Source organism: Pituophis catenifer, unplaced genomic scaffold (assembly GCF_029215685.1).
Source record: "Pituophis catenifer annectens isolate HBS135680 unplaced genomic scaffold, rPitCat1.0.hap2 SCAF_3, whole genome shotgun sequence".
NCBI classification, from domain to species: Eukaryota; Metazoa; Chordata; class Lepidosauria; order Squamata; family Colubridae; genus Pituophis; species Pituophis catenifer.
In genome coordinates, this window is record NW_027256883.1 from 210,752,202 (window position 1) to 210,779,159 (window position 26,958).

Genomic DNA, 26,958 nt, shown 5'->3' on the forward strand with positions numbered 1-26,958 from the left:
AAATATTGAAACCCATCACTGGTTTGGTGTCATCCTGGTTAGGATGGTGGTTAGGAACGGTAACTTCCATCCTATTGCAACTCTATGGTGCCGTATTACAGCCATTTTTATGATGGTTTTATCCTGATTTATCTCATATACGGTGTTTGCATTTGTATGTATGTGTTTGTTTAGTGACAAATGTTTGGTTACGTTTAGTGACGAACGGTTAGTTACAACGGCAGTGAAAAAAGTGGCTTATGACCGATTTTCATACTTATGACCGTTGCAACATCCCCATGGTCACGTGATCGAAATTCAGACGCTTGGCAACTGACTCATATTTATGACGGTTGCAGTGTCCCGGGGTCACATGATCCCCTTTTGGGACCTTCTGACAAGCAAAGTCACGAGGGAAGCCAGATTCACTTAACAACCGTGTTACTAACTTAGCCACTTCAGTGAGTCACTTAACAAACGTGGCAAGAAGTCATAAAATGGGCCAAAACTCACTTAGCAACCTAAATTTTGGGTTCAATTCCGGTTGTAAGTCGAGGACTATCAGCGATTGCATGACATCTGTAGATGCTATGTGCTAAATAGATCAATAAATCAATAAATAAAATGGTTAGCAGCAGATACCTACGTTTGGTCCAACTATGGAAGCCAAACTGAGAAAAGTGCTGCCCACTTTTCAGCTAGAGATGAGTAGTCCTTGACTTATAACCATTTGTTTAGTGACAAATGAAAAACATGGCTTTTGTGACCAATCCTCATACTGGTTGAGGAATTCTGGGAATTGAAGTCTTTGCATCTTCAAGCTGCCGAGGCTGACTAGGGAATTCTGGGAGTTGAAGTTCCTGTGTCTTCAAGAGGCCAAGGCTGGGTGGAGAATTCTGGGATTTGAAGTCCCCACATCTTCAAGCTGCTAAGATTGAGAAACCCTGGACTGGAAATTGGGGGCTTCTGAGAAGTCCCACCTGCCCAGTTTGACTTTGGCTTCATCCAGCAAAGTTCTCCATGCTTAACTCACCCATGGTTTCCTCAGTTGACCTGGGTCACCCACTAACTATGTGGATTTAAGCTTAGCAGGTTGCTCAGAACTGACCCCGATCTGGGTTTGTGCAAGAAGCCCATAACCATCAACTTAGCCAAGGGAGGGAGGAAGGAAGGAAGGAAGGAAGGAGGGAGGGTGGGAGGAAAGGAGGGAGGGAGGGAGGACAGGGAAGGAAGGAAGGAGGGAGGGAGGGAGGAAAGGAAGGAGGGAGGAAAGGAGGACGGAAGGAGGGAGGGAGGAAAGAAGGAAGGAAGGAAGGAGGGAGGGAGGAAAGAAGGGAGGGAGGGAGGACAGGGAAGGAAGGAGGGAGGGAGGGAGGAAAGGAGGAGGGAAGGAGGGAGGGAGGAAAGAAGGGAAGGAAGGAAGGAGGGAGGGAGGAAAGGAGGAGGGAAGGAGGGAGGGAGGGAAGAAGGGAGGGAGAAAAGGAGGAGGGAAGGAGGGAGGGAGGAAAGAAGGGAGGGAGAAAAGGAGGAGGGAAGGAGGGAGGGAGGAAAGAAGGGAAGGAAGGAGGGAAGGAAGGAGGGAGGAAAGGAGGAGGGAAGGAGGGAGGGAGGAAAGAAGGAAAGGAATGAAGGAAGGAGGGAGGGAGGGAGGGAGGAAAAAAGGGAAGGAGGAAAGAAGGAAAGGAATGAAGGAAGGAGGGAGGGAGGGAGGAAAGAAGGGAGGGAGGGAGGAAAAAAGGGAAGGAGGAAAGAAGGAAAGGAAGGAGGGAGGGAGGAAAGAAGGGAAGGAAGGAGGGAAGGAGGAAAGAAGGAAAGGAAAGAAGGAAGGAGGGAGGGAGGAAAGAAGGGAGGGAGGGAGGAAAGAAGGGAAGGAAGGAAGGAAGGGGAAAAGTTGACTCTAGGGTCAAGCCAACCCAAGGCAACCCAAGCCAAGCTATGGAAGCCCAACCCAAGTTCACCCTTAGACCGGACTAACCCTGGCTAAAGCAACCCTCGGGGCTTATACCTCGCGTCTAACAGTCGTGGGAACCCGCTGCGCTGCCGATCCGAGTTAGGCTCCCCGAAGACCCAAGTCCCCCTTCTCTCCCACGCGCCTCGCTTCCTTCTCCCCCCTCCCCCGCCCGCCCCAAGGCGTGTGTGTGCGTGTGTGTGTGTCCGTGGAGGGGGGGGAGACCCTTCCCTTCCTCCTCCTCCTCCTCCTCCGCCCCCTCCCCCGCGGGATCCCTTCCCACCCCCCACCCCCGCTCCGGAGGGCCCGATGATCCCCCCCCCGCCGGCCGATTAAAATAATCCCGCGAGAATTGCCGAAACTGTCAAGGGGAGAAGGAAGAAGGGAAGGAGGAAGGAGAGGAGGAGGAGGAGGAGAGAAGGAAAGGAGAAAAGGAGGAGGAGGAGGGGGGGGTCTCCGCGCATGATCCGGCGGCGCTTTGGCCGGGCGCGTCGCGGCGGCTGCGGGCTGGCTGGGCTCGCGTGGGGCTCCGCGCGTGGAAGAAGAAGAAGGGAAGGAGGAAGAGGAGGAGGAGGAGGAGGAGAGCTGGCCGCACGCTCGGAGGTAAGCGAGGCCGGCCAGTCTCCTTGGCTCGGCTCGGCCACCCGCAGCCCGGGCCCCACCACCACCGCCCCAGCGTCCCCCGGCCCGGCTCTCCTGCCTGCCTGCCTGCCCGGCTTGCTCTTTCTTTCCCCGCGGAGGCCTCCTTTCCTCCCTTCTCTGCCATCCCTCCTTCCTTCCCTCCTTCCTTCTGCATTAAAAAGGGAGAGAGAGAGAGAGGAAAAAAAAAAGTCGCCATTTTGCTTCGTTGATTTCCCGGGGTTGCTTTGGAGGATCGAGTCGGGCCGCCCGGGTTGCCTCCCAAACTCTCCCCCCCCCACCCCCACCCCCCACGCGCTTCTCCCACCCACTCGTGTTTTTTTTCTTTTTTTTTTTTGCACCGCGAGAAAGACACCCCCCCTCTTCCCCCCCCCACACACACCGGGGTCGGGTTTTGGGTGTGGGGGCAATGGGAGGGAAGGTGGGGGAGCTGCCGAGGCGGGAGGGCTGGCGCGGGAGGGAGGGAGGGAAGGAAGGAAGGAAGGAAGGAAGGAAAGGGAAAGAAAGGAAAGGAGGAAGGAGGGAAGGGAAGGGAAGGGAAGGAAGGAAGGAAGGAAGGAAGGAAGGAAGGAAAGGAAAGGAGGAAGGAGGGAAGGGAAGGAAGGAAGGAAGGAAGGAAAGGGAAAGAAAGGAAAGGAGGAAGGAGGGAAGGGAAGGAAGGAAGGAAGGAAGGGAAGGAAAGGAGGAAGGAAGGAAGGAAGGAAGGAAGGAAGGAAGGAAGGAAGGAAGGAAAGGAAAGGAGGAAGGAGGGAAGGGAAGGAAGGAAGGAAGGAAAGGGAAAGAAAGGAAAGGAGGAAGGAGGGAAGGGAAGGAAGGAAGGAAGGAAAGGAGGAAAGAAGGAAGGAAAGGGAAGGAAAGGAAAGGAGGAAGGAGGGAAGGGAAGGAAGGAAAGGAGGAAGGAAGGAAGGAAAGGAAAGGAGGAAGGGAGGAAGGAAAGGGAAGGAAAGGAAAGGAGGAAGGAAGGAAGGGAAGGAAAGGAAAGGAGGAAGGAAGGAAGGAAAGGAGGAAGGAAGGGAAGGAAAGGGAAGGAGGAAGGAGGGAAGGGAAGGAAGGAAGGAAAGGAGGAAGGAAGGAAGGAAAGGAAAGGAGGAAGGGAGGAAGGAAAGGGAAGGAAAGTAAAGGAGGAAGGAAGGAAGGGAAGGAAAGGAAAGGAGGAAGGAAGGAAGGAAAGGAGGAAGGAAGGGAAGGAAAGGGAAGGAGGAAGGAGGGAAGGGAAGGAAGGAAGGAAAGGAGGAAGGAAGGAAGAAAGGAAAGGGAAGGAAAGGAAAGGAGGAAAGAAGGAAGGAAGGAAAGAGAAAGAAAGGAAAGGAGGAAGGAGGGAAGGGAAGGAAGGAAGGAAAGGAGGAAGGAAGGGAGGTGTTTGTGCAAGACAAGGGTGCAATTTTTGGGGGGGGTTGGGTTTTTTTTTTAATGGGGAGAGGGTTTCCCCCCCTTTTTTTAAAATGCAAACCCCCGGCGTCGTCTTCTGTCTCTCCCCCTCCTCAGCCACCCACCCACCCTTCGTCCCCCTCCCCAGTTCCAAGGCTCCTCCGTTTCCCTTTGGCCCAAAAAGGGGAAAGGGAAAAAAAGAAAGAAAGAAAGAAAAAAAGAAAGGGAAAGGGGGAAGGAGAAAGCGAAAGTGAGGGGAAGGGGAGAGGAAGCAGATTGAGGGAAATGTAGGGGGGGGGCTTTTTTCCTCCCCCACTGGGGAGCAGCCCACCCGCCCAAGCGACAAGTGGTGGGACTGTCGCCCCCTCCTCACGGCTCACCTGTGCGTTGAGGGGGGGGTCGCCGGAGGGGTCTCAGAAACAGAGCGTGGGCTTTTTTGAGGGGGTCACCTCGAGGTCATGGGTGGGGGAGGGGAAAGGCTCTAGCCACCAGGCTCTGGTGCCCCTCAAGGGCAGAGGGGGTCCTTGGCAAAGTTTGAGGAGGAATTAAGACACCCCTCCCCCGAGAAGCCTGGGATTATGAGGGTGGGGGGGTGCTGGATATCCTGGGGATGCCATGGATATTGGGGTAGCCCCCCAGGGGGAGCAGGAGCTGGGGGGGCACCCAGGTAGAGGTGGCTATGAGGTAGGCCTCGATTTACGACGACTACGGAGAGTCCCAACATTTCCGTTGGTAAGCGAGGGAGTTAAGCGCACCGCGTCTCATTTTACAACCATGCTTTTTTTTGGGGGGTTTGGCCAGAGTTGTTAAGCGAATTGCTGCAATTCTTATGGGCATCCTACGGCCGTTAAGCAAATCTGGTTTCTCCCCCCCCCACCCCCCCCAATTGGACTCTGCCGGATGGAAAGATTATGAATGGTGAATCACATGACCTCCGGGACAAGGCAGCCGTCGTAAATATACGATTTGCAATCATGTGACCGCGGGGATGCCGCAACGGTTTTTTAAGTGGGAAAACTGGTTATCGGTTGCTTTCCCCCCCCCCCCCGGTGCCGTCGTAAACTGAATGGTCGCTAAACGGTTATAAGTTGAGGACTATCTGTAGATGACATTTGGCACGTGCGTGTATCTCCGGATAGGGCGTTGCTTCCTGATTGTAGGTAAGGCTGCCACATGAAATTGTGAGTGGGCCTTGGTTGAAAGCTTCTTGACAGGGATCATAGAGTTGGAAGGGACCTTGGAGGTCATCTAGTCCGACCCGACTCTGATGCAAGCTCTGGTGGAGTTGGCCCTCGGCAGATTAGGTGACCTGAGGTCACTTTGAAGGCTGTGCTATCTTTTCATTTCCCCCTGTTATGCAGTTAGTCCTCAATTTACGACCACAATTGAGCCCAACATTTCTGTTGTTAAGCGAGACATTTGTTCAGGGACTTTTGCCCCAGTTTACGACCTTTCTTGCCACCAGTGCTAAGTGAATCGTTGCAGTTGTTAAGCGAGTCGCACTGTTGTGAAGTGAATCTGACTTCTCCGTTGACTTGGCTTGTCAGAAGGCCACCAAAGGGGATGATCACACGACCCCAGGATACTGCAAGCGTCATAAATAGGAGTCAGTGGCCAAGCGTCTGAATTTTGATCACGTGCGGCATAGGGATTGCTGCAACGGTCATAAGTGTGAAAAACGGTCGTAAGTCACTTGTTACAATGCCGCCGTAACTTTGAATGGTCACTAAATGAACTGCTGTAAGTCGAGGACTACCTGTACCGGCAACACTTTCAAGGGACAGGAAGTCATGTTTGGGGTCAAGCAAGGTCAAAGACCTGTCGGCATCCTTCTCCCCAACTTTCTAGCACTTTTATATTTTGGAAATGGGAAAGGAATTGGCCTAGGTCCATGATGGTGAACCTATGGCATGCATGCCACAGGTGGCACGTGAAGCCATATTGTTGGGCACGCGAGCATTGCCCTAGGTCAGTTCCGGCGGGCATGTGCGCGCTGGCCAGCTGATTTTCGGGCCTTCCAGAAGTTGGCAAATGGTCCATTTCCAGCCTCCGGAGGGCCTCCAGAGGGGGGAAAGGCCGTTTTCGCCCTCCCCAGGCTCCTAGAAAGGCTCTAGAGCCGTGATGGCGAACCTATGGTACGCGTGCCACAGGTGGCACACGGAGCCATATCTGTGGGCACGCAAATGTTCCCTTAGCTGAGCTCCAGTGCGCATGCACGCGCCGACCAGCTGATTTTCGGGTCTTCTAGCCCCACCGGAAGTCGGGAAACGTGCCGTTTCCGGCCTCCGGGGAGGTGGGAAAAGCCGTTTTCACCCTCCCCAGGCTCCAGAGGCTTTCTGGGCCCACCGCTAACCTTTTTGGTGTCGCGTGTGAAAAGCAGAGGGACGTCGTGCGCGCATGCATGGGGGCACGGGGGGGCATTGAATTACGGGTGTGGGCACACACGCGCGACCCCACACGCATTCCCCCCGCTTTTGGCACACGACGGCAAAAGGGTTAGCCATCACTGACCTAAGTTCACACAACTGGGGACTGGATGGGTTTGAAAAGGGCTTAGCTAGTTTGTGACTCTGTGCCTGCATTCACACCAAAGGTGGGCGGCACATGAATTAACAACTGGTTCACCCCAGCACCAAAAACGTGAACGCATGTGCGCGGCCTTCTGTGCATGTGCTTTGCTCGTGTGCACGCTTGCATGCATGCCCGCGGCTTAAAAATCGCACCTAAATAGGATTCACACAACACGGCTTAAGTTTGTCAAGTGAGAGTCTAGCAGAGACATTTGGACGGCATGCTAAGCTGGGTGTTAACCTTGGTTAGTTTTTTGCCTGGCTTTGGAGGAATCTAGCTTGTTTAAGTTAGATTGAAGTTTCGGAGTGGTGTGTGAATCCAAGCACAACTGGTTTACAGCATGGATGGCTGGGTAAAATATGATTTAGAGTTAACCACCGAAATGTGATAGGTAAACCTAACCTGGAAAAATACAGGTAGTCCTCAACTTCCAACATTGAGTGACCGTTCAAAGTTACAACAGCACTGAAAAAAGTGACTTATGACCGTTTTTCACACTTACGACTGTCGCATCGTTCCCATGGTCACATGATCAAAATTTGGACACTTGGCAACTGATTCATATTTATGACGGTTTCAGTGTCCCGATCCCCTTTTGCAACCTTCTGACAAGCAAGGTCAACAAGGAAGCCACGTTCCCTTAACGACCATGCGACAAACTTAACAATAGCCGTGATTCCCTTAACAACTGCGGCCAGAAAGGGCGTAAAATGGGGCGAAACTGAGTTAACGACAGAAATTTGGGGCTCGATTGTGGTCGTATAACTGTATAGCAGGGGAAATCAAAAGGCAAGCATAGCCGCTGATGTGACCTCAGGTGACCCAATCTGTCGAGGGCAGACTCCACCAGAATATCCCCAGAGAAGGGTTAGATTAGATGACCTCCAAGGTCCCTCCCAGGTCCTTCAACTGTCTTGCTTAGCAACAGAAGTTTTGGGCTCAATTGTGGTCGTAAATTGAGGACTACCTTTCCTTATATGGCAGTGATGGCTTAACTTTTCGCCACCGAGTGCCGAAACTGGAGCGCGGATGCACACCGGAGCCCGGAAAAGAGCAGCTGGCCGGTGCACATGCATTTGGCGGCCAGCTACACTTCCAGGTTCCATTATGCACATGCGCGAAAACCAGCTGGCTGGTGCACATATGCATGCCAGACCCCGGAAGAGACCAGCTGGTCACTGCGTGCATGCGTGCAACAGAACCCAGAAAAGCAGCTGTCGACGGCACGCGTGCCCACATAGAGGGGTCTGCGTGCCACCTCTGGCACGCGTGCCACAGGTTCACCATCACGGTTATATGGTTTGATTTTTCTGCATTTCCGTCCTTCCAGGAATCGGTGGGTGGTAGGCCACTGTGTTGTTTTCCATTTCCCAGGCCAAGTGAATTAAAAAGAAAATTATTCCTGCAGTTTGCTGGGGATCTGTCCAGAAATCCTTTGCAAGGCTGATCTCTGGACTGAAGACACTGTGAGGAGTGAGGAGGCCATTGCTAAAGTTAGGGGCTTTGAGGAAACGACCCGCTGGGTACGGTAGCATTTAGCATCCCTTAAAACGGTGGTGGTTGGTGCTATTTGCATTTGCCATTAACGCCCGCCCCCCCCCGGTTCCCCCCCGCTCCTGACATGCGATGGCACGGTAGGCCTGTTTTTTGCTCTCCTGGGCCTCCAGAGCCTTTCTAGGAGTCTGGGGAGGGCAAAAACAGCCTCCACGCCCAAGGCCCTCTGGAGGCCCTCCAGAGGCCGAAAAGGGCCCGTTTGCCAATTTCCAGTGGGACTGGAAGTCCCATTTCCGGTGAGACCGGAAGTTGGCAAACGGGCTGTTTTTGCCCTCTGGAGGGCCTCCCGGGGGGGTGGGGAAGGCCGTTTTCGCCCTCCCCAGACTCCTAGAAAGACTCTGGAGGCGGGAGAGATAGAAAAACAGCCCTTCCCCACGCACCCCCCAAGGTCCTCCGGAGGCAGGAAACAGCCTGTTTCCCTACCTCTGGTGGGCCCAGAAGGCCCGAAAATCAGCTGGCCAGCACACGCATGCGCACTGGAGCTGACCTTGCGTGCCCACCGATATAGCTACGCGTGTCACCTGTGGCACGTGTGCCATAGGCTCGCCATCACGGCCCTATACCAGTTCAGACAAATGGTTATCCAATATCGTCTTTAAAATTTCCAGTGTTGGAGCATTCACAATTTCTGGAGGCAAGTAGTTCCACTGATTAATTGTTCTAACGGTCAGGAACTTTCTCCTTGGTTCTAAGTTGCTTTTCTCCTTGATTCGTTTCCATTCGTTGCTTCTTGTCCTGCCCTCAGGAGCTTTGGAGAATAGCTTGACTCCCGCTTCTTTGGGGGAATCCCTGAGAGATTCAACATCTTTTGAGAAGGATGGCCGCTTCCCCCTTCCCTGATCATGTGAATGCACTTTGGTCTTTGCCATGTCTTTGCCATGTCCCAATGGTCACATAGCTGTGTTTTATGTCGTTTTGACCCAAAACAGCCCCATTTGTTTGCTTAAGGATTGCGATATTTGCTTAAGGACTGCCCAAAAGAAAGTAAAATCATGATTGATCATGTGGGCAGGCTCCATTATGGTCGTAAATTGAGGACTTCCCCCGTAGGGATTAAGGCAGTAGGCTAGAAAGCCGGAGATTGTGAGTTCTAATTCTGCTTTAGGCATGGCAAGGTAACTGAATTACTTGGAGCCAATTGGCAGGATATTGTGATTTCTAGTTCTGCCCTAGGAATGAAAGCTGGCTGGGTGACTTTGGGCCAGTCACCAGGAGACTGTGAGTTCTAGTCCCACCTTAGTAACGAAAGCCAGCTGGGTGACTTTGGGCCATTAACCAGGAGACTGTGAGTTCTAGTCCTACCTTAGTAATGAAAGCCAGCTGGGTGACTTTGGGCCATTCACCAGGAGACTGTGAGTTCTAGTCCCACCTTAGTAATGAAAGCCAGCTGGGTGACTTTGGGCCATTCACCAGGAAACTCTGAGTTCTAGTCCCACCTTAGGCATGAAAGCCTCTAGGTGACTATGGGCCATTCACCAGGAGACGGTGAGTTCTAGTCCCACCTTAGTAATAAAAGCCAGCGGAGTGATTTTGAGCCAATCACCAGGAGACGGTGAGTTCCAGTGCAGTTTAGGCAGGTGATTTGGGGCCAATCTCTCTCCCTTAACCCTGCCCACCTCACAGGAATGTTATGGTGAAAGCAGGAGGCAAATTATATATGTTGAATACATTTGCTCCCTTGAGTTATTTAAAAAAATAAGAAAGGTGGGATTTAAAAAGAACCTTTTTTTAAAAAAAATCAAATAGTACTACTTACTTGCTCCCTCCTGTCTTCCTTTAAAAAAAAATAATGAATCATAATGCCTGCAACAGCAAGATGAGGAAAAGTGTCTGTTTTCACTTAATCCTCCTTCCTTAATCCTTGTTCCGTGGGCGTAGGGAATACAGCTTTCAAGTTTTGAAGTGGGAGAAGTTTGCTGTAGAGAAATTAATAAAGCTGAACATTCGTTGTGCAGAAAGAGAAATGTAAATATGTTGGTCAGTGCTGTGGTGAGGGGAATACAACAGTAAAAATGTAGGGAAGGGGTCTCTAACCTTGGCAACTTTAAGACTCCTGGACTTCAACTCCCAGAATTCCCCTGCCAGTCTAACCTTGGCAACTTTAAAACTCATGGACTTCAACTCCCAGAATTCCCCTGCCAGTCTAACCTTGGCAACTTTAAGACTCCTGGACTTCAACTCCCAGAATTCCCCTGCCAGTCTAACCTTGGCAACTTTAAGACTCGTGGACTTCAACTCCCAGAATTCCCCTGCCAGTCTAACCTTGGCAACTTTAAAACTCGTGGACTTCAACTCCCAGAATTCTCCTGCCAGTCTAACCTTGGCAACTTTAAGACTCGTGGACTTCAACTCCCAGAATTCCCCTGCCAGTCTAACCTTGGCAACTTTAAGACTCCTGGACTTCAACTCCCAGAATTCCCCTGCCAGTCCAACCTTGGCAACTTTAAGACTCCTGGACTTCAACTCCCAGAATTCCCCTGCCAAGGTTGGAGAAACCTGATATAGGCAATAAAATACTGCTAGTCCTCAACTTACAACAGCTCGTTTAGTGACCATTCAAAGTTACGTCACTGAAAAAAGTGACTTATGACCATTTTTCACACTTACTGACTGTTGCAACATCCCCATGGACATGTGATTTATATTTGGATGCTCGACAACTGGTTCATATTTATGACGGTCGCAGTGTCCCAGGGTCATGCGATTCCTCTTTTGTGACCTTCCAACAAACAAAGACAATGGGGAAGCCCGGTTCACTTAACAACTGTGTCACTAATTTAAGGCCTTTGGTGATTCACTTAACAAATGTGGCAAGGAAAGTCATAAAATGGGGCAAAGCTCACTTTCTCTCAAATTTCTCACTTAACAACATAAATTTTGGGCTCAGTTATTGATCGTAGGTTGAGGACTACCTGTGGGAGAGATTTATTTCCCTCACAATTCTAATTCAGGGGTATTTTCTCCCTGCAACTAATTGACTTCCCAGCTGTTTTTAGTTTTCAAGGAAATAATCTAAATAAAGAGCTTAGATGGCGAAATCTGTGAGGAAAATTCACAACAGTGGGATTGTTATCCATCCTCTTGTTGCGTCCATACAGTCCTCATTTTACAACCATTCATTTAGCAACCGTTCAAAGTTAACGGAGCGCTGAAATAAGGACTTGGAACCAATCCTCGCATTTACATCTGTGGCACCAGGCCCATGTTCACGTGATACAATTCGGCCACTTGGCAGCCGGCCTGTACAGGCAGTCCTCGACTTATGACCGCTCATTTAGTGACCCTTTGAAGAGACAACACTGAAATAAGTGACTCATGGCCGTTTTTCACACTTACGACCGTTGCAGTATGTGATTAAACATTGGTCACGTGATTAAAATTCAGACGCTTGGCAACTGACTCATACTTATGACGGTTTTGTTTTTATTTGATTTGTATGCCGCCCTTCTCCGGAGACTCAGGACAGCTTTCAATGCGTTAAGCAATAGCCTTCATACTTTTGTATATTTTTTATACAAAGTCAGCTTATTGCCCCCACAATCTGGGTCCTCATTTTACCTATCTTAGAAAGGATGGAAGGCTGACGGGATGGTTGCAACGTCCTGGGGTCTGGCCAGCGAAGTCAATGGGGAGGCCAGATTCACTTAACAACAGTGTTCCTAATTTAACAACTGCAGGGGCTCGCTACAACTGTGGCAAGAAAGGCCATAAAATGGGGCAAAACTCACTTAAGGAATTGTCTCACTTAGGAATAAAAACATTGGGCGCAATTGTGGTCGTAACTCGAGGGCTACCTGTACATGAAAAAAATACATAAAATATTGGTTGTGTTCGAAAATTTTCTGAAATTAGTTGGTCTATGTTTGAAGAAGGGCTTAATTTACGAATTTCCGACGTAGTGCTGAATTATGACTGGAAAAAAAATGGCAGTTTAAGGATTGAAAGTAAAGAAATAGAAAGGAGTGCTTTATCGGGGTGCTGCAGGTTGTATGTGGGGTGTGATCAGGTACCTTAGGGCTCTAAGACTCGGGCTGGGAGGGAGAAAAGGGGAATCCTACAGAGATGCAACAGGCAACTCCTCCAGCATATTTACCAAGATCAGTTAAAAAGCAGCTGCTTTTATGCAATTTTGGTTAACCTTAAACTTGGTTTTAAGTTGGCTCGGATTCTTCATGGCTTAATGTGCTTGTGCTGCCTGTTGAATGATTCCGTAGAAGTCTGGCAAAGAATGATAAACCTAGTAACCCGGTTAAATCTAGGGTGGATGGTAGCTAGTCTGATCTCATGGAGTGATTTGGATGTCACCCAGGTTCTCAAGTCGCAGTGGGCATTTTCCAATAAATACACCCCCCCCCATAGCCCCTCATCAAAGGGTTTAATTGGCATTCTCCATGGAAAGGTAGAAAATTATGTTGAGAAAAAACGGATTTGGAGCACAATAAAAACAAACACTTCTTCACTCAGCTTGTTTGTGTGTTGCGTTCATAGAACACAGTTTGCCCTAGCAGTTGAAGATGGCACCTGTGCTCACTCAACAAACTCACCTTAATTAGAGTTAAGGTTAGTTAGATTCCTTCCTTCCTTCCTTCCCTCCCTCCCTCTCTCCCTTCCTTCCCTCCTTTCTCCCTCCATTCATCCTTTTCCCTCCCTCCCTTCCTTCCTTTCTTCCTTCCTTTCCTCCTTCCTTCCCTTCCTTGTTTTCCCTTCTGCCTTCCTTCTTTTTCCCTTCCCTCCCTTCTTTTTCTTTCCTTCCTTCCCTCCTTTCTCCCTCCATTTATCCTTTTCCTTCCCTCCCTCCCTCCCTTTCTTCCTTCCCTCCTTCCTTCCCTTCCTTGCTTTCCCTTCTTCCTTCCTTTTTCCTTCCTTCCCTCCCTTCTTTTTCCTTCCTTCCTTCCTCCCTCCCTTCATTCATTCTTTTCCCTCCCTCCCTTTCCTCCTTCCTTCCCTTCTTTGCTTTCCTTCCTTCCTTCCTTCCCTTCCTTCTTTTTCTTTCCTTCCTTCCCTCCTTTCTCCCTCCATTCATCCTTTTCCCTCCCTCCCTTTCTTCCTTCCCTCCTTCCTTCCCTTCCTTGCTTTCCCTTTTTCCTTCCTTCCCTCCCTTCTTTTTCCTTCCTTCCTCCCTCCCTCCCTCCATTCATCCTTTTCCCTCCCTCCCTCCCTTTCTTCCTTCCCTCCTTCCTTCCCTTCCTTGCTTTCCCTTTTTCCTTCCTTCCCTCCCTTTTTCCTTCCTTCCTCCCTCCCTCCCTTCATTCATTCTTTTCCCTCCCTCCCTTCCTTTCCTCCTTCCTTCCCTTCTTTGCTTTCCTTCCTTCCTTCCCTCCCTTCTTTTTCTTTCCATCCTTCCTTCCCTCCTTTCTCCCTCCCTCCTTTTCCCTCCTTCCCTCCTTCCTTCCCTTCCTTGCTTTCCCTTCTTCCTTCCTTTTTTCCTTCCTTCTTTTTCCTTCCTTCCTTTCTTTTCCTTTCCTCCATTCTGCCCTTCCTCGGTTCTTTTTCCTTCCTTGCTTCCTTCCCTCCCTTTTCACTTCCTTGCTTCCTTCCCTCCCTCCCTCCCTCCCGTGAAACTAGCCAATTTGCACATCCATTATTTGTTCCAGCCAGTTACCAATTTGATCAGTGAAGCTGAGAAAATGGGTTAAAGCCAAGCTGTCAGATTTTCTGGGTTTGTGTGAATGGAACCCATGTGAAATAAGGCTAAAGAAGATCGCTTAGTATTCTGTTATTTACTCTGGAAACCTTTGTGTGCTTCACTTCAGAAACTCTGTTGATTTACACTCGGTTACCATTTCAGGTTACGTTGATCGTTCTGAACAATTTGCTAAGTTAATAAAAAGCCAGATGAAATGTGCCAAAATTAAAGCCACGTATAAAGATTGACTGGCATAGCAACAGGAATAGACAGTAACTAGGAGTGGAGCAGTGGCAATTATGCATTATTTTATACAAAATAAAAAAAAACATTTTTTTTAATTAAGTGCCGCTGTTATGCATTAAATTGTCCAGGTTTGGTGCAAAATTGGAAATGCAAAGGTATTTTAAGGTATGGGACAAGTGGTACGATTGGATTAAGCGAAAAGAAAGTGGATAAGGATATACGTAGTAAACCATATAGATAATCTTAACGAGTACTAAATTTTACCTTTCTTTAATAGTGAATTTTAAATTGAGAACTGATAATTGGGGGGGTATTTCCATGCTTACTTCATATAAATACCAACAACGACTTCACCGTCAGGAAAATGAATATGGGACTAGGTTAAGAAATATATAATGTGTAGAGAAGAAGAATATATATAGATATGTAAAAGAATAGAAATGAAATGTCAAATATATGATATGATCTATGTATATGAATATCTTATTATTGTTTTAATTGTTTTTATAATTGTTTGATAATTTAATAAAGTTTGTTTTAAATTAAAAAAAAAAAAAAGGAAATGCACCAATCTGTAGAATTCCATCTAGAATCCTAGAGCTGAAAGGGACCTCGGAGGTCTTCTAATCCAACCCCCTACTCAAGGCAAGGAGACCTTATACCATCCTGGACTATCCAGGCCTGGGCCACAGGGTAGAAGTCAAAAGACTCAAAATAGAGGCCCCAACCACACAATCACAGCCCCTCCATTCGTGTGGGAAAGGGGGAGGGCTTTGATCACAAGATTGTGGCTGCCATTTTGACTTTTTTGACCCTCCTGCCAGCGTCCCATAAGGCAGACTGTTATTTTCAAGCTGAAGATGGCTGGTGACAACACCCTTCTCTCATTTAGAACAACCTTATTACCGGTAGTCCTCGACTTACAACCGTTCGTTTAGTGACCGTTCAAAGTTATAACGAGACTGAAAAAGGTGACTTATGACCGTTTTCCACACTTACGACCATTGCAGCGTCTCCATGGTCACGTGATCAAAGTTCAGCTGATTGGCGTGTGGCTCATTGAGTTGGTCCCTTCCAAGTCTGTTGCAGGAAGTCCTCGCCTTACGACCATAACGGAGTCCAAAATTTCTGTGGTTAAGTGAGTTTTGACCCATTTTACGACCTCGCTTGCCACGATTGTTAAGTGAATCACTGCAGTTGATAAGCGAGTAACCCGGATGTTAAGTGAATCTGGCTTCCCCGTTGACTTTGCTTGTCAGAAGGTCGCAAGAGGGAATCACGTAACCCCAGGACACTGCAACCGTCATAAATATGAGTCAGTTGTCAAGCGTCTGAATTTTGATCACACGATCACGGGCAAGCTGCAAAAGTCGTAACGCTGGAAAAATGGTCATAAGTCCCTTTTTTCAGTGCCGTTGTAATAATAATAATAATAATAATAATAATAATAATAATAATAATAATAATAATAATAATTTTATTTCTATACCGCCCTTCTCCCGAAGGACTCAGGGCGGTGTACAGCCTATTTAAAAACACAAAACAAAACAACGATTAAAATTTAAAATCATTAAATGATTAGGCTCCAATTAAAATCCCAGAAATTTAAAATACCCCAATTTAAAATTATTATGTTGATAGCCCGGCCTGGCGGAACAACAGGGTCTTCAGTGCGCAGCGAAACACCCGGAGGTCGGAGATCTTACGTATTTCCGGGGGCAGTTCGTTCCACAGGGCTGGGGCTCCCACAGAGAAGGCCCTCCCCCTGGGTGTCGCCAGCCGACATAACTTGGCCGATGGCACCCTGAGGAGACCCTCTCTGTGGGAGCGGACTGGCCGGTGGGAGGCTATTGGTGGCAGAAGACGGTCTCGAAGATACCCGGGTCCTATGCCATGGAGCGCTTTAAAGGTGGTAACCAGCACCTTGAATCGCACCCGGAAGACCACTGGGAGCCAGTGCAGCTCGCGCAGGAGGGGTGTCACATGGGCGCAACAAGTTGCACCCATAACCACCCGCGCGGCCGCATTCTGGACCAGTTGGAGCCTCCGAGTGCTCTTCAAGGGGAGCCCCATGTAGAGAGCATTACAATAGTCCAACCGGGAGGTAACAAGGGCGTGAGTGACCGTACGCAGGGCATCCCGGTCCAGAAAGGGCTGCAACTGGCGAATCAGGCGAACCTGATAAAAAGCCCCCCTGGCCACGGCCGTCATATGCTCTTCTAAAGACAGCCGTGCGTCCAGGAGGACGCCCAGATTGCGAGCCCTCTCTGTGGGGGGCAGAGATTCACCCCCAATAGTCAGTAACTTCGAATGGTCGCTAAGTGAATTGTTCCAAGTCAAGGACTAGCTGTGCTGCTGGGTTTGCTTGCTCACAGGATCCCCCAAAGCATTTTAATCTACCTCCGGCGTGGAAGAAAGCCAACGGGGGGGGCAGGGGGGCTTCTTATTCCACACAATCTGTTAGCTTCCGCGCTTATTGAACCAAATGAGCTTAGCCTGGGGAAGATGGGGGAAAACAGGAGTGTTGAACTTGATTTCATTGAGGGCCGCATCAGGGTTGGGTTTGACCCGGGGGGGGGGGTAGTCAGCGGAGGCATGGCCAGCTTGATGCCACTCAGGTAGAGGGAGCACCTGTGGTGGCCCAAGCACTCTGCCAGCAAAACTGTGCTTCTGAGCTCCATTTTCGGCTGCAATGGCCTCCTGCAACTTTCTGCTAAGAAAAATGGAGCTTGGGAGGGCCGTATGCGGTTGTGACGGCCTCCTGCAACCCTCTGCCAGCAAAAACGGAGCTCGGGAGGGCCGCGTATGGGTGGGACAACCCCCTGCAGCCCTCTGCCAGCAAAAACGGAGCTTGGGAAGGCGGCATGCGGCCCTCCCGAGCTCCGTTTTCACTGGCAGAGGCACCATGGGTATGGAAACATCCGCTGTTTCCCGGGTATCCCCGTGGGCTAGATCTAAGCACCACGTGGGCCAGATTCAGTCCGTGGGCCTTGAGTTTGACACCCCCGGCCCAGAATCTAGATTTTTTTTCTGCTGGGAAAGAAAAAAGCAGAAAATGGGCCATTTCTGCCAGCATCTGAGTTTAAACGGACACCAGATTTGCAGCCACTTAGCGGTTAATTAATAACGTTGAGCTGATGGCTGGCTTTTTGCCCCCGAACATATTAGGCCAAATACCTAGGAAGACCGGGTTGAATTTGGAAACAGGAAAGATTTAATTTAAAATTAATTTAAAAAATTAAAATTAAAATTAAAGAGAGAGACTTCTGGACAGTGAACGTGGGTTTTATGGGTAATCCTCGACTTACGACCGAAAATGTCTCTTGCCAACTGAAGCATTTGTTAAGTGAGTTTGCCCCATTTTACAACTTTTCTTGCCGTAGTTAAATTAGACACATGATTGTTAAGTGAATACGGCTTCCTCGTTGACTTTGCTTGTCAAGGTCGCAAAAGAGGATCACGTGATCCCGGGCCACTGCAACCGTCATAAATGTGAGTCAGTTCCTCAGCCTCTGAATTTTGATCACATGTCCAGGGGGATGCTGCAAAGATCATAATTGTGAAAAATGGTCATGTCACTTTTTTTCAGTGGCGTTATAACTTCAAATGGTCACTAAATGAACTGTTGTAAGTCGAGGACTCCTTCTCCATTCTTATTTGCCAAGTGCCCAAATTTGGATCATGTGACCCTAAGGATACCACAATGGTTATAAGCCTAAGGTTGTAAGCCTAAGGTTGTAAGCCCAAGGACAACCAGGACGGTTGTAAGCCCAAGGAAAAGTGAAAAAAAATCACTTTTTTTCAGTGCCGGTGTAAGTTTGCACGATGTTGTAATGAACGTTTGTAAATTGAGGACTTTTTTTTTTACACTTTTATTTATGCATTTTTCTTTGTGCTTAATGAACAGTGTATTGTCTGAGTCAATTTACTTATACATAATAATAGTAATAGTTTTGTTGATTTATATATTATAAAATCATTCATCATTTTCTTAAACATACATAGTAATAATCTTTTATCTTCTAATTTCTACCTCTATTATCTAACCCTTGATAAAACAAATCCCATGTTAGGAAACATTCTGTGTCTTCCTTGTCCTTTATCTTTAAATTGAGGACTTGCGAGATTGTCGTTGCTTTGGCATAATTTTACCGTTTGTCTTTGGGTGGCAGGGACCTAATTACTGTTTTTTAAAAATTATTTTGATCTTTCGATCTTTAAAAACGAAGGCTGTGCTCACACAGGTCATTTCAGGCCAGCTTGTACCAGATATATTTGTTTTTGATCCTTTTTTTTTTTTTTTTTTTGAGGGCTTAACATTTTGTGCAAAACTGGACTGGCTAATTTATTGCTCAATGTGCAACTTTGGAAAATGAGTCCATTCCGAAACCAGGTTAAGAGTATTGTGCAAACGCAGCTAATGTTGTCTCTTCGGTGGCAAACTGGTATTCCTTTGTAGCAAAGGATGCCTTGTGTCAACATATTTAGAATTGAATATTAATAAAGGAGAATATTTGTAGCTCAGGGTTGAAATGACGGGTCCTTGATGCTCTCTGAGCTTGGTTGTTGGTTTTTTTGCAGATGTTTTATTACCTAAATTAGGTAACGTCATCAGTGCCATAAGGGATTGGGGTTTGCTCTCCTTCTATTTAGCTCTGATGATGTTACCTACTTTGGTAGTGAGACGTCTGCAAGAAAATAACTAAGCTCAGAGAGCACCAAGGACTCCTCAGAATTGAATATAGGTAGTCTTCAAATTACAACAGTTAATTTATTGACTGAAGTTACAACGGCACTGGAAAAAGTGACATATGACCATTTTTCACACTTAATGACTGTTGCAGGTCACATGATCAAAATTCGGACACTTGGCAACTGACCCTTATTTATGACGATTGCGGTATCCCGGGGGCATGTGATCCCCTTTTGCAACCTTCTGTCAATGGGGTAGCCCAGATTCACTTAACAACCGTGTTACTAACTGAACAACTGCAGTGAATCACTTAACAACTGTGGCAGGAAAGATCGTAAAATGGAGCAAAACTCACTTAACAACTGTCCCGGTTAGCAACAGATGTTTTGAGCTCAGTTGTGGTTGAAAGTTGAGAGCTACCTATATTTTGTAGGCTTTGTAACTTTCATGCACAGTTTTCATCACATTTCTCAACCTCGGCATCTTTAAGATGGCTGGACTTCAACTCCCAGAATTCCCCACGCTGTCTGGGGAATTCTGGGAGTTGAAATCCACGCATCGTAAAAGTTGCTAAACTCTTCTCCAAAAGGATGCATTACTGGGGACCAGCCTACCAAGACCTTTTTGTTTAAGGCAGGGGTCTCCAACTTTGGCAACTTCAAGTCTGAAGGACTTCAACTCCCAGAATTCTGGGAGTTGAAGTCCGCCAGGCTTAAAGTTGCCAAGTTTGGAGACCCCTTGTCTAAGGCACACTAACTTCTCTTGGTTGGGTGTTCAGATGGTCTCCAAGATGCCACTTTAGAGAGGGCAACATTGGGAAACCCGTATCTTCACCCCTGGCTTAGGAGTTGACCAAAACTGTTTGGTCATTATGAGACACCTAATTTTGGACTAAGACTAGGCTTGGCTTCATACAGGAGAGCTGTTCTAAAGTTCTTTTTTTTTTTTTTTGAAATAATTTTTATTGAGTTTTTAAGTTTTAAAAACAAAGTAAAGAAAAATACAACAAAAAACAAAAATACATTAAAAACACGTAACAAACATAATATTACATCATATATTATTTTACAGCTTACTGTATCAACACGGATATATATTCTCTATTCTTATTCAATCATTCATCTACGTACGTACTTACGTTTACATTAGTATCTATTTACAAAACCATCATTATCCGGTTGACACTATTCAGCAATTTACACTTCCTTGTTTTAACCTGGTTAAATTAACATTCCGAATTATTGTTTTGATTTCTTTTTTCTAACCAATCATATTTATTGGTTCGATTTATATGCTGAACCATATAGTTTATTCCACACTCTATAATATTCTGGCTCTTCCTTCTCCTTAATATCCAGCGTCATCTTATCCATTTCTGCACATTGTAGAATTTTTTTTGAATGACTGTTTCCTCTCCTGGTACTTAATTTTGTTTCCATCCCTGTGCGACAGTAATCCTTGCTGCCGTTAATATATGAAGTATTAGATATTGTAAAGATTTGTCTATTTTGGGGTTAATTATTCCTAATAATGTTCTGAAGTTCTGAAGCAACAGCAGTGGGTTAAGGTCCACCTCTTTGACTTCCATCCCAGAAGGTTCGAAAAACCTAAACTTCCTCGTGTGAATGTCCAGATTCTTGAGTTGATGCTCTTCCTTCTTTCTTTCAGCAATGGCCGACCACTATACCTACAGAGTTGGAAAGAAGGTTGCAGGGTCCAGCAAGACCGGCGCAGAAAGAGAAAGCAGAAAGGCGGAACTGAAGGTCCATCCGGCCTATGAACAATCTAACCTGGGTAGGTATTAGATTTTCCAAGTGGGGTCAAGGGAGGTCTGCTTTTGAATCCACCAAAGGGCCAGGGGTGGACATTTGCAGCTGCCCTGCCCTGGAGTCGAGGACTACCTGTAGCGCAAGATCAGAAGATGGGGAGAGACCTGGGCCATAGAATCAGCAAGAGTCAGACACGACTGAATGGATAACACCACAGAATAGAATAAAATAACAGAGTTGGGAGGGACCTTGGAGGTCTTTTAGTCCAACCTCCTACTCAGGCAAGAAACCCTACACCGCTTCAGACAAGTGGTTATCCAACATCTTCTTAAACACTTCCAGCGTTAGAGCATTCACAACTTCTGGAGGCAAGTTGTTCCACCGATTAATTGTTTTAACTGTCAGGAAATTTCTCCTTAGTTCTAGGTTGCTTCTCTCCTTGATGAGTTTCCACCCATTGCTTCTTGTCCTGCCTTCAGGTGCTTTGGAGAATAGCTTGACTCCCTCTTCTTTGGGGCAGCCCCTGAGATATTGGAACACTGTTATCATGTCACTCCTAGTCCTTCTTTTCATCAGACTAGACATACCCAATTCCAGTACATTTATTTGTTCGATTTATATGCCACCCTTCTCCGGAGACTCAGGGCGGCTTACAATGCGTTAAGCAATAGCCTTCATACTTTTGTATATACCTGCTTATTAGGGCTTTCGCCCCCACCCCCACCCCCCCAAGCGGTGTTCTTTTTTTATACAAAGTCAGCTTATTGCCCCCACAATCCAGGTCCTCATTTCACCTACCTCGAAAGGATGGAAGGCTGAGTCAACCTTGAGCCTGGTGAGATTTGAACTTGCAATAATTGCAGGCAGCTGGTGATACTTAACAGCACTTTAGTCTGCTGTGCCACCAAGGCTCATGCATGTTCTTTGCATGCTTTAGCCTCCAGTTTCTTAATAATCTTTGTTGCTTTTCTCTGCACTCTTTCTACAGCAGGGGTGTCAAACTCGACTTCTTCAATGGCCGGATCAGCATTGTAGTTCTCTTCCGTGGGCTGGCCAGGGGTGGGGGAGATGGAGACCGGGATGGCCTCCCACAGCCCCGTTTTGGCAGGCAGAGTGCTGCGGGAGGCTGTCCAGGCTGAAAATGGGGTGCGGGGTGGGGGGCTGTGCATGGCTCCTCCGCACCCCATATAAGCACCCTTGAGTTTGAGACCCCTGTTCTAGAGCCTCAACATCTTTTTTAACATTGTGGTGACCAAAACTGGGTGCAAATATTCCAAGTGTGGCCTTACCAAGGCCTTATAAAGTAGTATGAACACTTCACATGATCTTGATTCTATTCCTCTGTTGATGCAGCCTAGAACTGAGTTGGTTTTTTTGGCAGCTGCAGCACGAGGCTAGCTCATATTTAAGTGGTTGTCCACTAGGGCTCCCAAGATCTTCCTCCTCCTCCTCCTCCTCCTCCTCCTCCTCCTCCTCCTCCTCCTCATCATCATCATCATCATCATCATCATCAAAAGCCAGGGACCTCTTGTGGAACCTCAAGACAATGTTGCCTTCTCCAGCCACGTCTTGCCGTGATGCAAATGGCATTGTAGTTGTCACCTATAATATTCAACAACCAGACTAACCCTCTTGCATTGAAAGCGATGTTGATTTCAACGGCTGTCTCGTTTTTTCTTTTCTCCCTCTCTTGGCAGGAAATGCAATGAACGACAAAACGGAAAGCAAACGGAAAGGAAGGCCCAAGACTGAAAATCAGGCCTTGAAAGATATTCCCGTAAGGTTTTAATTATATTTTTCTTTTGTCTTTCCTGGCAACGGGGGGGAAAAAAACAGCCTTGAATTGCTGAGCATTCCTTTTAACATAGGGTGGCTCAGGAGATGGGGAGTTTTGTTTCTTTGCTTAGAACATAGGATCATAGGGCTGAAAGGGACCTAAGAGGTCTTCTAGTCCAACCCTCTGTTTCAGGCAGGGGTCTTTATACCACCCCAGTCAAATGGTTGTGGAATCTTTTCTTACAAACCTCCAGACACAAAAGCAGGTTGGGTGACTTCCAGGCCAATCACTAGGAGACAGTAAGTTCTAGTCCCGCCTTAGGCATGAAAGCCAGTTGGGAGACTTTGGGCCAATCACCAGGAGATGATGAGTTCTAGTCCCGCCTTAGACATGAAAGCCCGCTTGTGACTTTGGGCCAATCACCAGGAGATGGTGAGTTCTAGTCCCGCCTTAGACATGAAAGCCCGCTTGTGACTTTGGGCCAATCACCAGGAGATGGTGAGTTCTAGTCCCGCCTTAGGTATGAAAGCCAGCTGGGAGACTTTGGGCCAATCACCGGGAGACGATGAGTTCTAGTCCCGCCTTAGGCATGAAAGCTGGCTGGGAGACTTTGGGCCAATCACCAGGAGAAGGTGAGTTCTAGTCCCGCCTTAGGCATGAAAGCCAGCTGGGAGACTTTGGGCCAATCACCAGGAGACGGTGAGTTCTAGTCCCGCCTTAGGCATGAAAGCCAGCTGGGAGACTTTGGGCCAATCACCAGGAGACGGTGAGTTCTAGTCCCGCCTTAGGCATGAAAGCCAGCTGGGAGACTTTGGGCCAATCACCAGGAGACGGTGAGTTCTAGTCCCGCCTTAGGCATGAAAGCCAGCTGGGAGACTTTGGGCCAATCACCAGGAGACGATGAGTTCTAGTCCCGCCTTAGGCATGAAAGCCAGCTGGGAGACCTTGGGCCAATCGCCAGGAGATGGTGAGTTCTAGCCCCACCTTAGGCATGAAAGCCCGCTTGTGACTTTGGGCCAATCGCCAGGAGATGGTGAGTTCTAGCCCCACCTTAGGCATGAAAGCCCGCTTGTGACTTTGGGCCAATCACCAGGAGACGGTGAGTTCTAGTCCCGCCTTAGGCATGAAAGCCAGCTGGGAGACTTTGGGCCAATCACCAGGAGACGATGAGTTCTAGTCCCGCCTTAGGCATGAAAGCCAGCTGGGAGACTTTGGGCCAATCGCCAGGAGATGGTGAGTTCTAGCCCCACGTTAGGCATGAAAGCCCGCTTGTGACTTTGGGCCAATCGCCAGGAGATGGTGAGTTCTAGCCCCACCTTAGGCATGAAAGCCCGCTTGTGACTTTGGGCCAATCACCAGGAGACGGTGAGTTCTATTCCCGCTTTAAGCATGAAAGCCATCTGTTGACTTTGGGCCAATTCTCATTTCCTCCAGGCAGGATGAGGATGATGGAACTTGTGGTGCACCACTGCTGCGGGACTCCAGCTGCTTTTAAATCGCAGCAGAGGAAACACGCTGCTTAGATTCATGCAGGATGATTAATTTCATGGATTACTGATGAGCTCTCGGATTGCTTAAAGCTTTTGGCCGTTGGGTGAAAAAAATCTTCTCTTTAATCCACTTTCATTAATTTGCTTCCTGGTGGAGAAAGCAGAATTTTTTCCTGCTTCTGCATTTGAACTTTCACTGGTTCCAGGGAAAGAGAATTCTAGAGCAAGGTTTCCCAACCATGACGACTTGAAAAGGGGTGGACTTCAACTCCCACAATTCCTCAGTCAGCAAAGCAGAGTTGAATTCTGGGAGTTGAAGTCCGCACCTCTTCAAGTTGTCAAGGTTGAGAAACACTGTTCTAGAGCAGGGGTCTCTAACCTTTTTACAAGATGCAACATGATGCTTCCTCTAGAACAGGGGTCTCTAACCTTGTCAATTTTAAGACTTGTGGACTTCAATTCCCAGAATTCCTTTGCCAATATGTTTGGACTTCAACTCCCAGAATTCCCTTCTAGCATGTGTGAACTGCAACTCCTAGAATTTACCCAGAATTCTGGGAGTTGAAGTCTATGCGTCTTAAAAAGGTTGAGCTAGGGTGAAGATTTAGTCGTTCTGCTTCGTGCAAGATTTTAATTCGTGTAACTATCTCTGCATGAGTCTCTGTTCTTGGGTTACCTCCTCCTGTTTCCTAGAGCAGGAATCTTTACCTTTCAAGCCCAGAATTCCCTTCTAACGTGTGGAATGCAACTTCAGAATTTGCCCAAATGTGGAATTCTGGGAATTGAAGTCCACAAATATCTTAAAGTTATGACGATTGAGCTAGGCCTAGGGCAGTGATGGCTAACCTTTCTGGTAGGCCCGTTTTTCGCCCTCCCCAGTCTCCAGAGCCTTTCTAGGAGCCTGGGGAGGGTGAAAAGGGCCTTCACCCACCCCCCCGGAGGCCCTCCGGAGTCCGGAAACAGCCCGTTTCCCAACTTCCAGTGGGCCCAGAAGGCTCGAAAATCAGCTGGCCGGCATGCGCTGAAGCTGAGCTAGGGCAACTCTCGTGTTCCCACAGATATGGCTGCGCATGCCACCTGTGGTACACGTGCCACAGGTTCACCATCACGGGCCTAGGGCATAGTCATTCTGCTTCTTGCAAGATTTTAGTTCATGTAACTATCTCTGCATGAGTCTCTGTTCTCCAGTTGCCTCCTCATTTTGAATTTTGAATTCCATTTTTTGTCTCTCTCTTTTCTCATTTTATGGACTTTCCTCTCTCAGCTGTCTCTGATGAATCAATGGAAGGATGAATTTAAGGCTCACTCCAGGGTGAAGTGTCCTAACCTGGGCTGCTGGCTGGAATTCCCAAGCATCTATGGCCTGAAATACCACTTCCAGCGGTGTCAGGGGGTAAGAAAGTCAGTCCTGCTGTCCTCGTTTAGTGACCACCTTCATTGCAACTCTGTGGATGTGTACAGGGGGTCCTTGATTTATGACTGCAATTGGGACCAGGTTTTCTGTTGTTGGTGAGACACACAGCCTTTTCTCAACCTTGGCCATTTGAAAATGGGTGGACTTCCAATTCCCAGAATTCCCCAGCCAGCTGTGCTAAGATTAGCTAGCAGGCCAAAGCCACTGACGCTTCCTCTGGTCTTTTCTGCTCTATCTAGGCCCGTGTTTTTCAATCTTGGCCACTTTATGCCTTGTGGACTTCAACTCCCAGAGTTCCCCAGTCAGTAATGTTGGTGGGGGAATTCTGGGAGTTGAAGTCCATCCGTCTTCAAGTACCCAAGGTTGAGAAACATTGGTCTAGAGACATTGCTGACTGGGGAATTCTGGGAGTTGAAGTCCACAAAGGTTAAAGATTGCCAAGATTGAAAAATACTGGTCTAGACAGAGCAAAAAAAGGCCAGAGGAAGAAAGGTCAGTGGCTTTGGCCTGCTAGTTAATCTTAGCACTATTTATCTATCTATCTATCTATCTATCTATCTATCTATCTATCTATCTATCTATCTATCTATTAAATTTATATACCGCCCTATTCCCGAGGGACTCAGGGCGGTGAACAGCGAAAGATAAAAATACATGTAATATAAACGTTAAAAAAACCAATTAAAATATACTAAACATTCTGGTCCTAGATAATTCAAGACATCCCAGTTTAAAACAAAATCAAAAGCAATATAAAGGGAAAGTTAGGCCAGGCCGGCCTGCTGAAACAGGAATGTTTTGAGGGCACGGCGGAAAGTGCGCAGATCCGGGATCTACTACTGCTAGATTTTCAACTCATCTGTTTAACTTGCTGTATGAACTCATCCTTAAGTAAGGTAGAATGCTATGGGTGTCTCAAAACTTTTTTATTTTTATGCAAGGGGTTGCAGACTAAGCTTAGAAAAATTCATGCCATTAGCCAAGTTGGCTTATACCATTAGCCAATTTAAGTTTAAGTTTGGGCAGCAGAACCTGTGTTTTGTCTACAACAGCTTCCTTCCCCCCCACCCCCAATCTGGCGGCCCTCTACATACAGAAACTTCAAGTCCCAGAATTCTCGGCAGCAGCAGTAGTGACGGCAGAAAAGAATTCTGGGACTTGAAGTCCACCTGAGGTCACCGAGGTTAAGGGAAGCTAATCTAGAAGATGGATGTTTTATTTTATTTACTATTCTATTTTATTTTATTATTTTACTTTATATTTTATTTATATTTCCTATTTTCTTAACCGCCCCTTTTTCTCAGGGAGGGGCTGTGGGCAGTATACGATAGAATCCATAAAATTAACATTAAAATCGGATTTATTTTATTATTTTATTTATATTTCATATTTTCTTAACTGCCCATTTCTCTCAGGGAGGGCAATATACAACGCAATCCATAAAATTAACATTACAATCAGAATTAATTCAAGATGAGAAAGTTTTAAAATTATAAAAATAATTTTGTACAATATCAAATGGTGACACATTCCAAGATGGGGCATGGGGAGCTTAACAGTTACTAATGGATGTGGGAGAGGAGCGTGGCCACCCCATGGAGGTCTGGGCCTCTGTGTTCCTCACACAATGTTGCATAGCCATATTTTGACCCCTTTGCAGAAGCCAAGAATAGAATGGAATGGAATGGAATGGAGGGCAGGGGAGGGGAGGGGAGGGGAGGGGAGAGGAGAGGAGAGGAGGAGAGGAGAGGAGAGGAGAGGAGAGGAGAGGAGAGGAGAGGAGAGGAGAGGAGAGGAGAGGAGAGAATAACAGAGTTGGAAGGGATCTTGCAGGTCTTCTAGTCCAACCCCCTGCCCAGGCAGGAAACCCTTTACCACTTCGGA

The 26,958-nt window shown here is 47.5% G+C and overlaps 1 protein-coding gene across 1 annotated transcript in view; it reads left to right on the forward strand.

Moving 5' to 3' along the window:
* Nucleotides 1-2,492: 2,492 nt before the first annotated feature.
* ZNF512B (zinc finger protein 512B) overlaps nt 2,493-26,958 on the forward strand; it is a 53,568-nt gene continuing 29,102 nt past the window's right edge. Inside the window, exons 1-4 of the mRNA XM_070940154.1 lie at nt 2,493-2,530; nt 20,293-20,418; nt 22,091-22,170; nt 24,925-25,053. Coding sequence (XP_070796255.1) covers nt 20,295-20,418; nt 22,091-22,170; nt 24,925-25,053 — 333 coding nt within the window. The 5' untranslated portion in view covers nt 2,493-2,530; nt 20,293-20,294. The remainder of the gene's footprint in view (nt 2,531-20,292; nt 20,419-22,090; nt 22,171-24,924; nt 25,054-26,958) is intronic.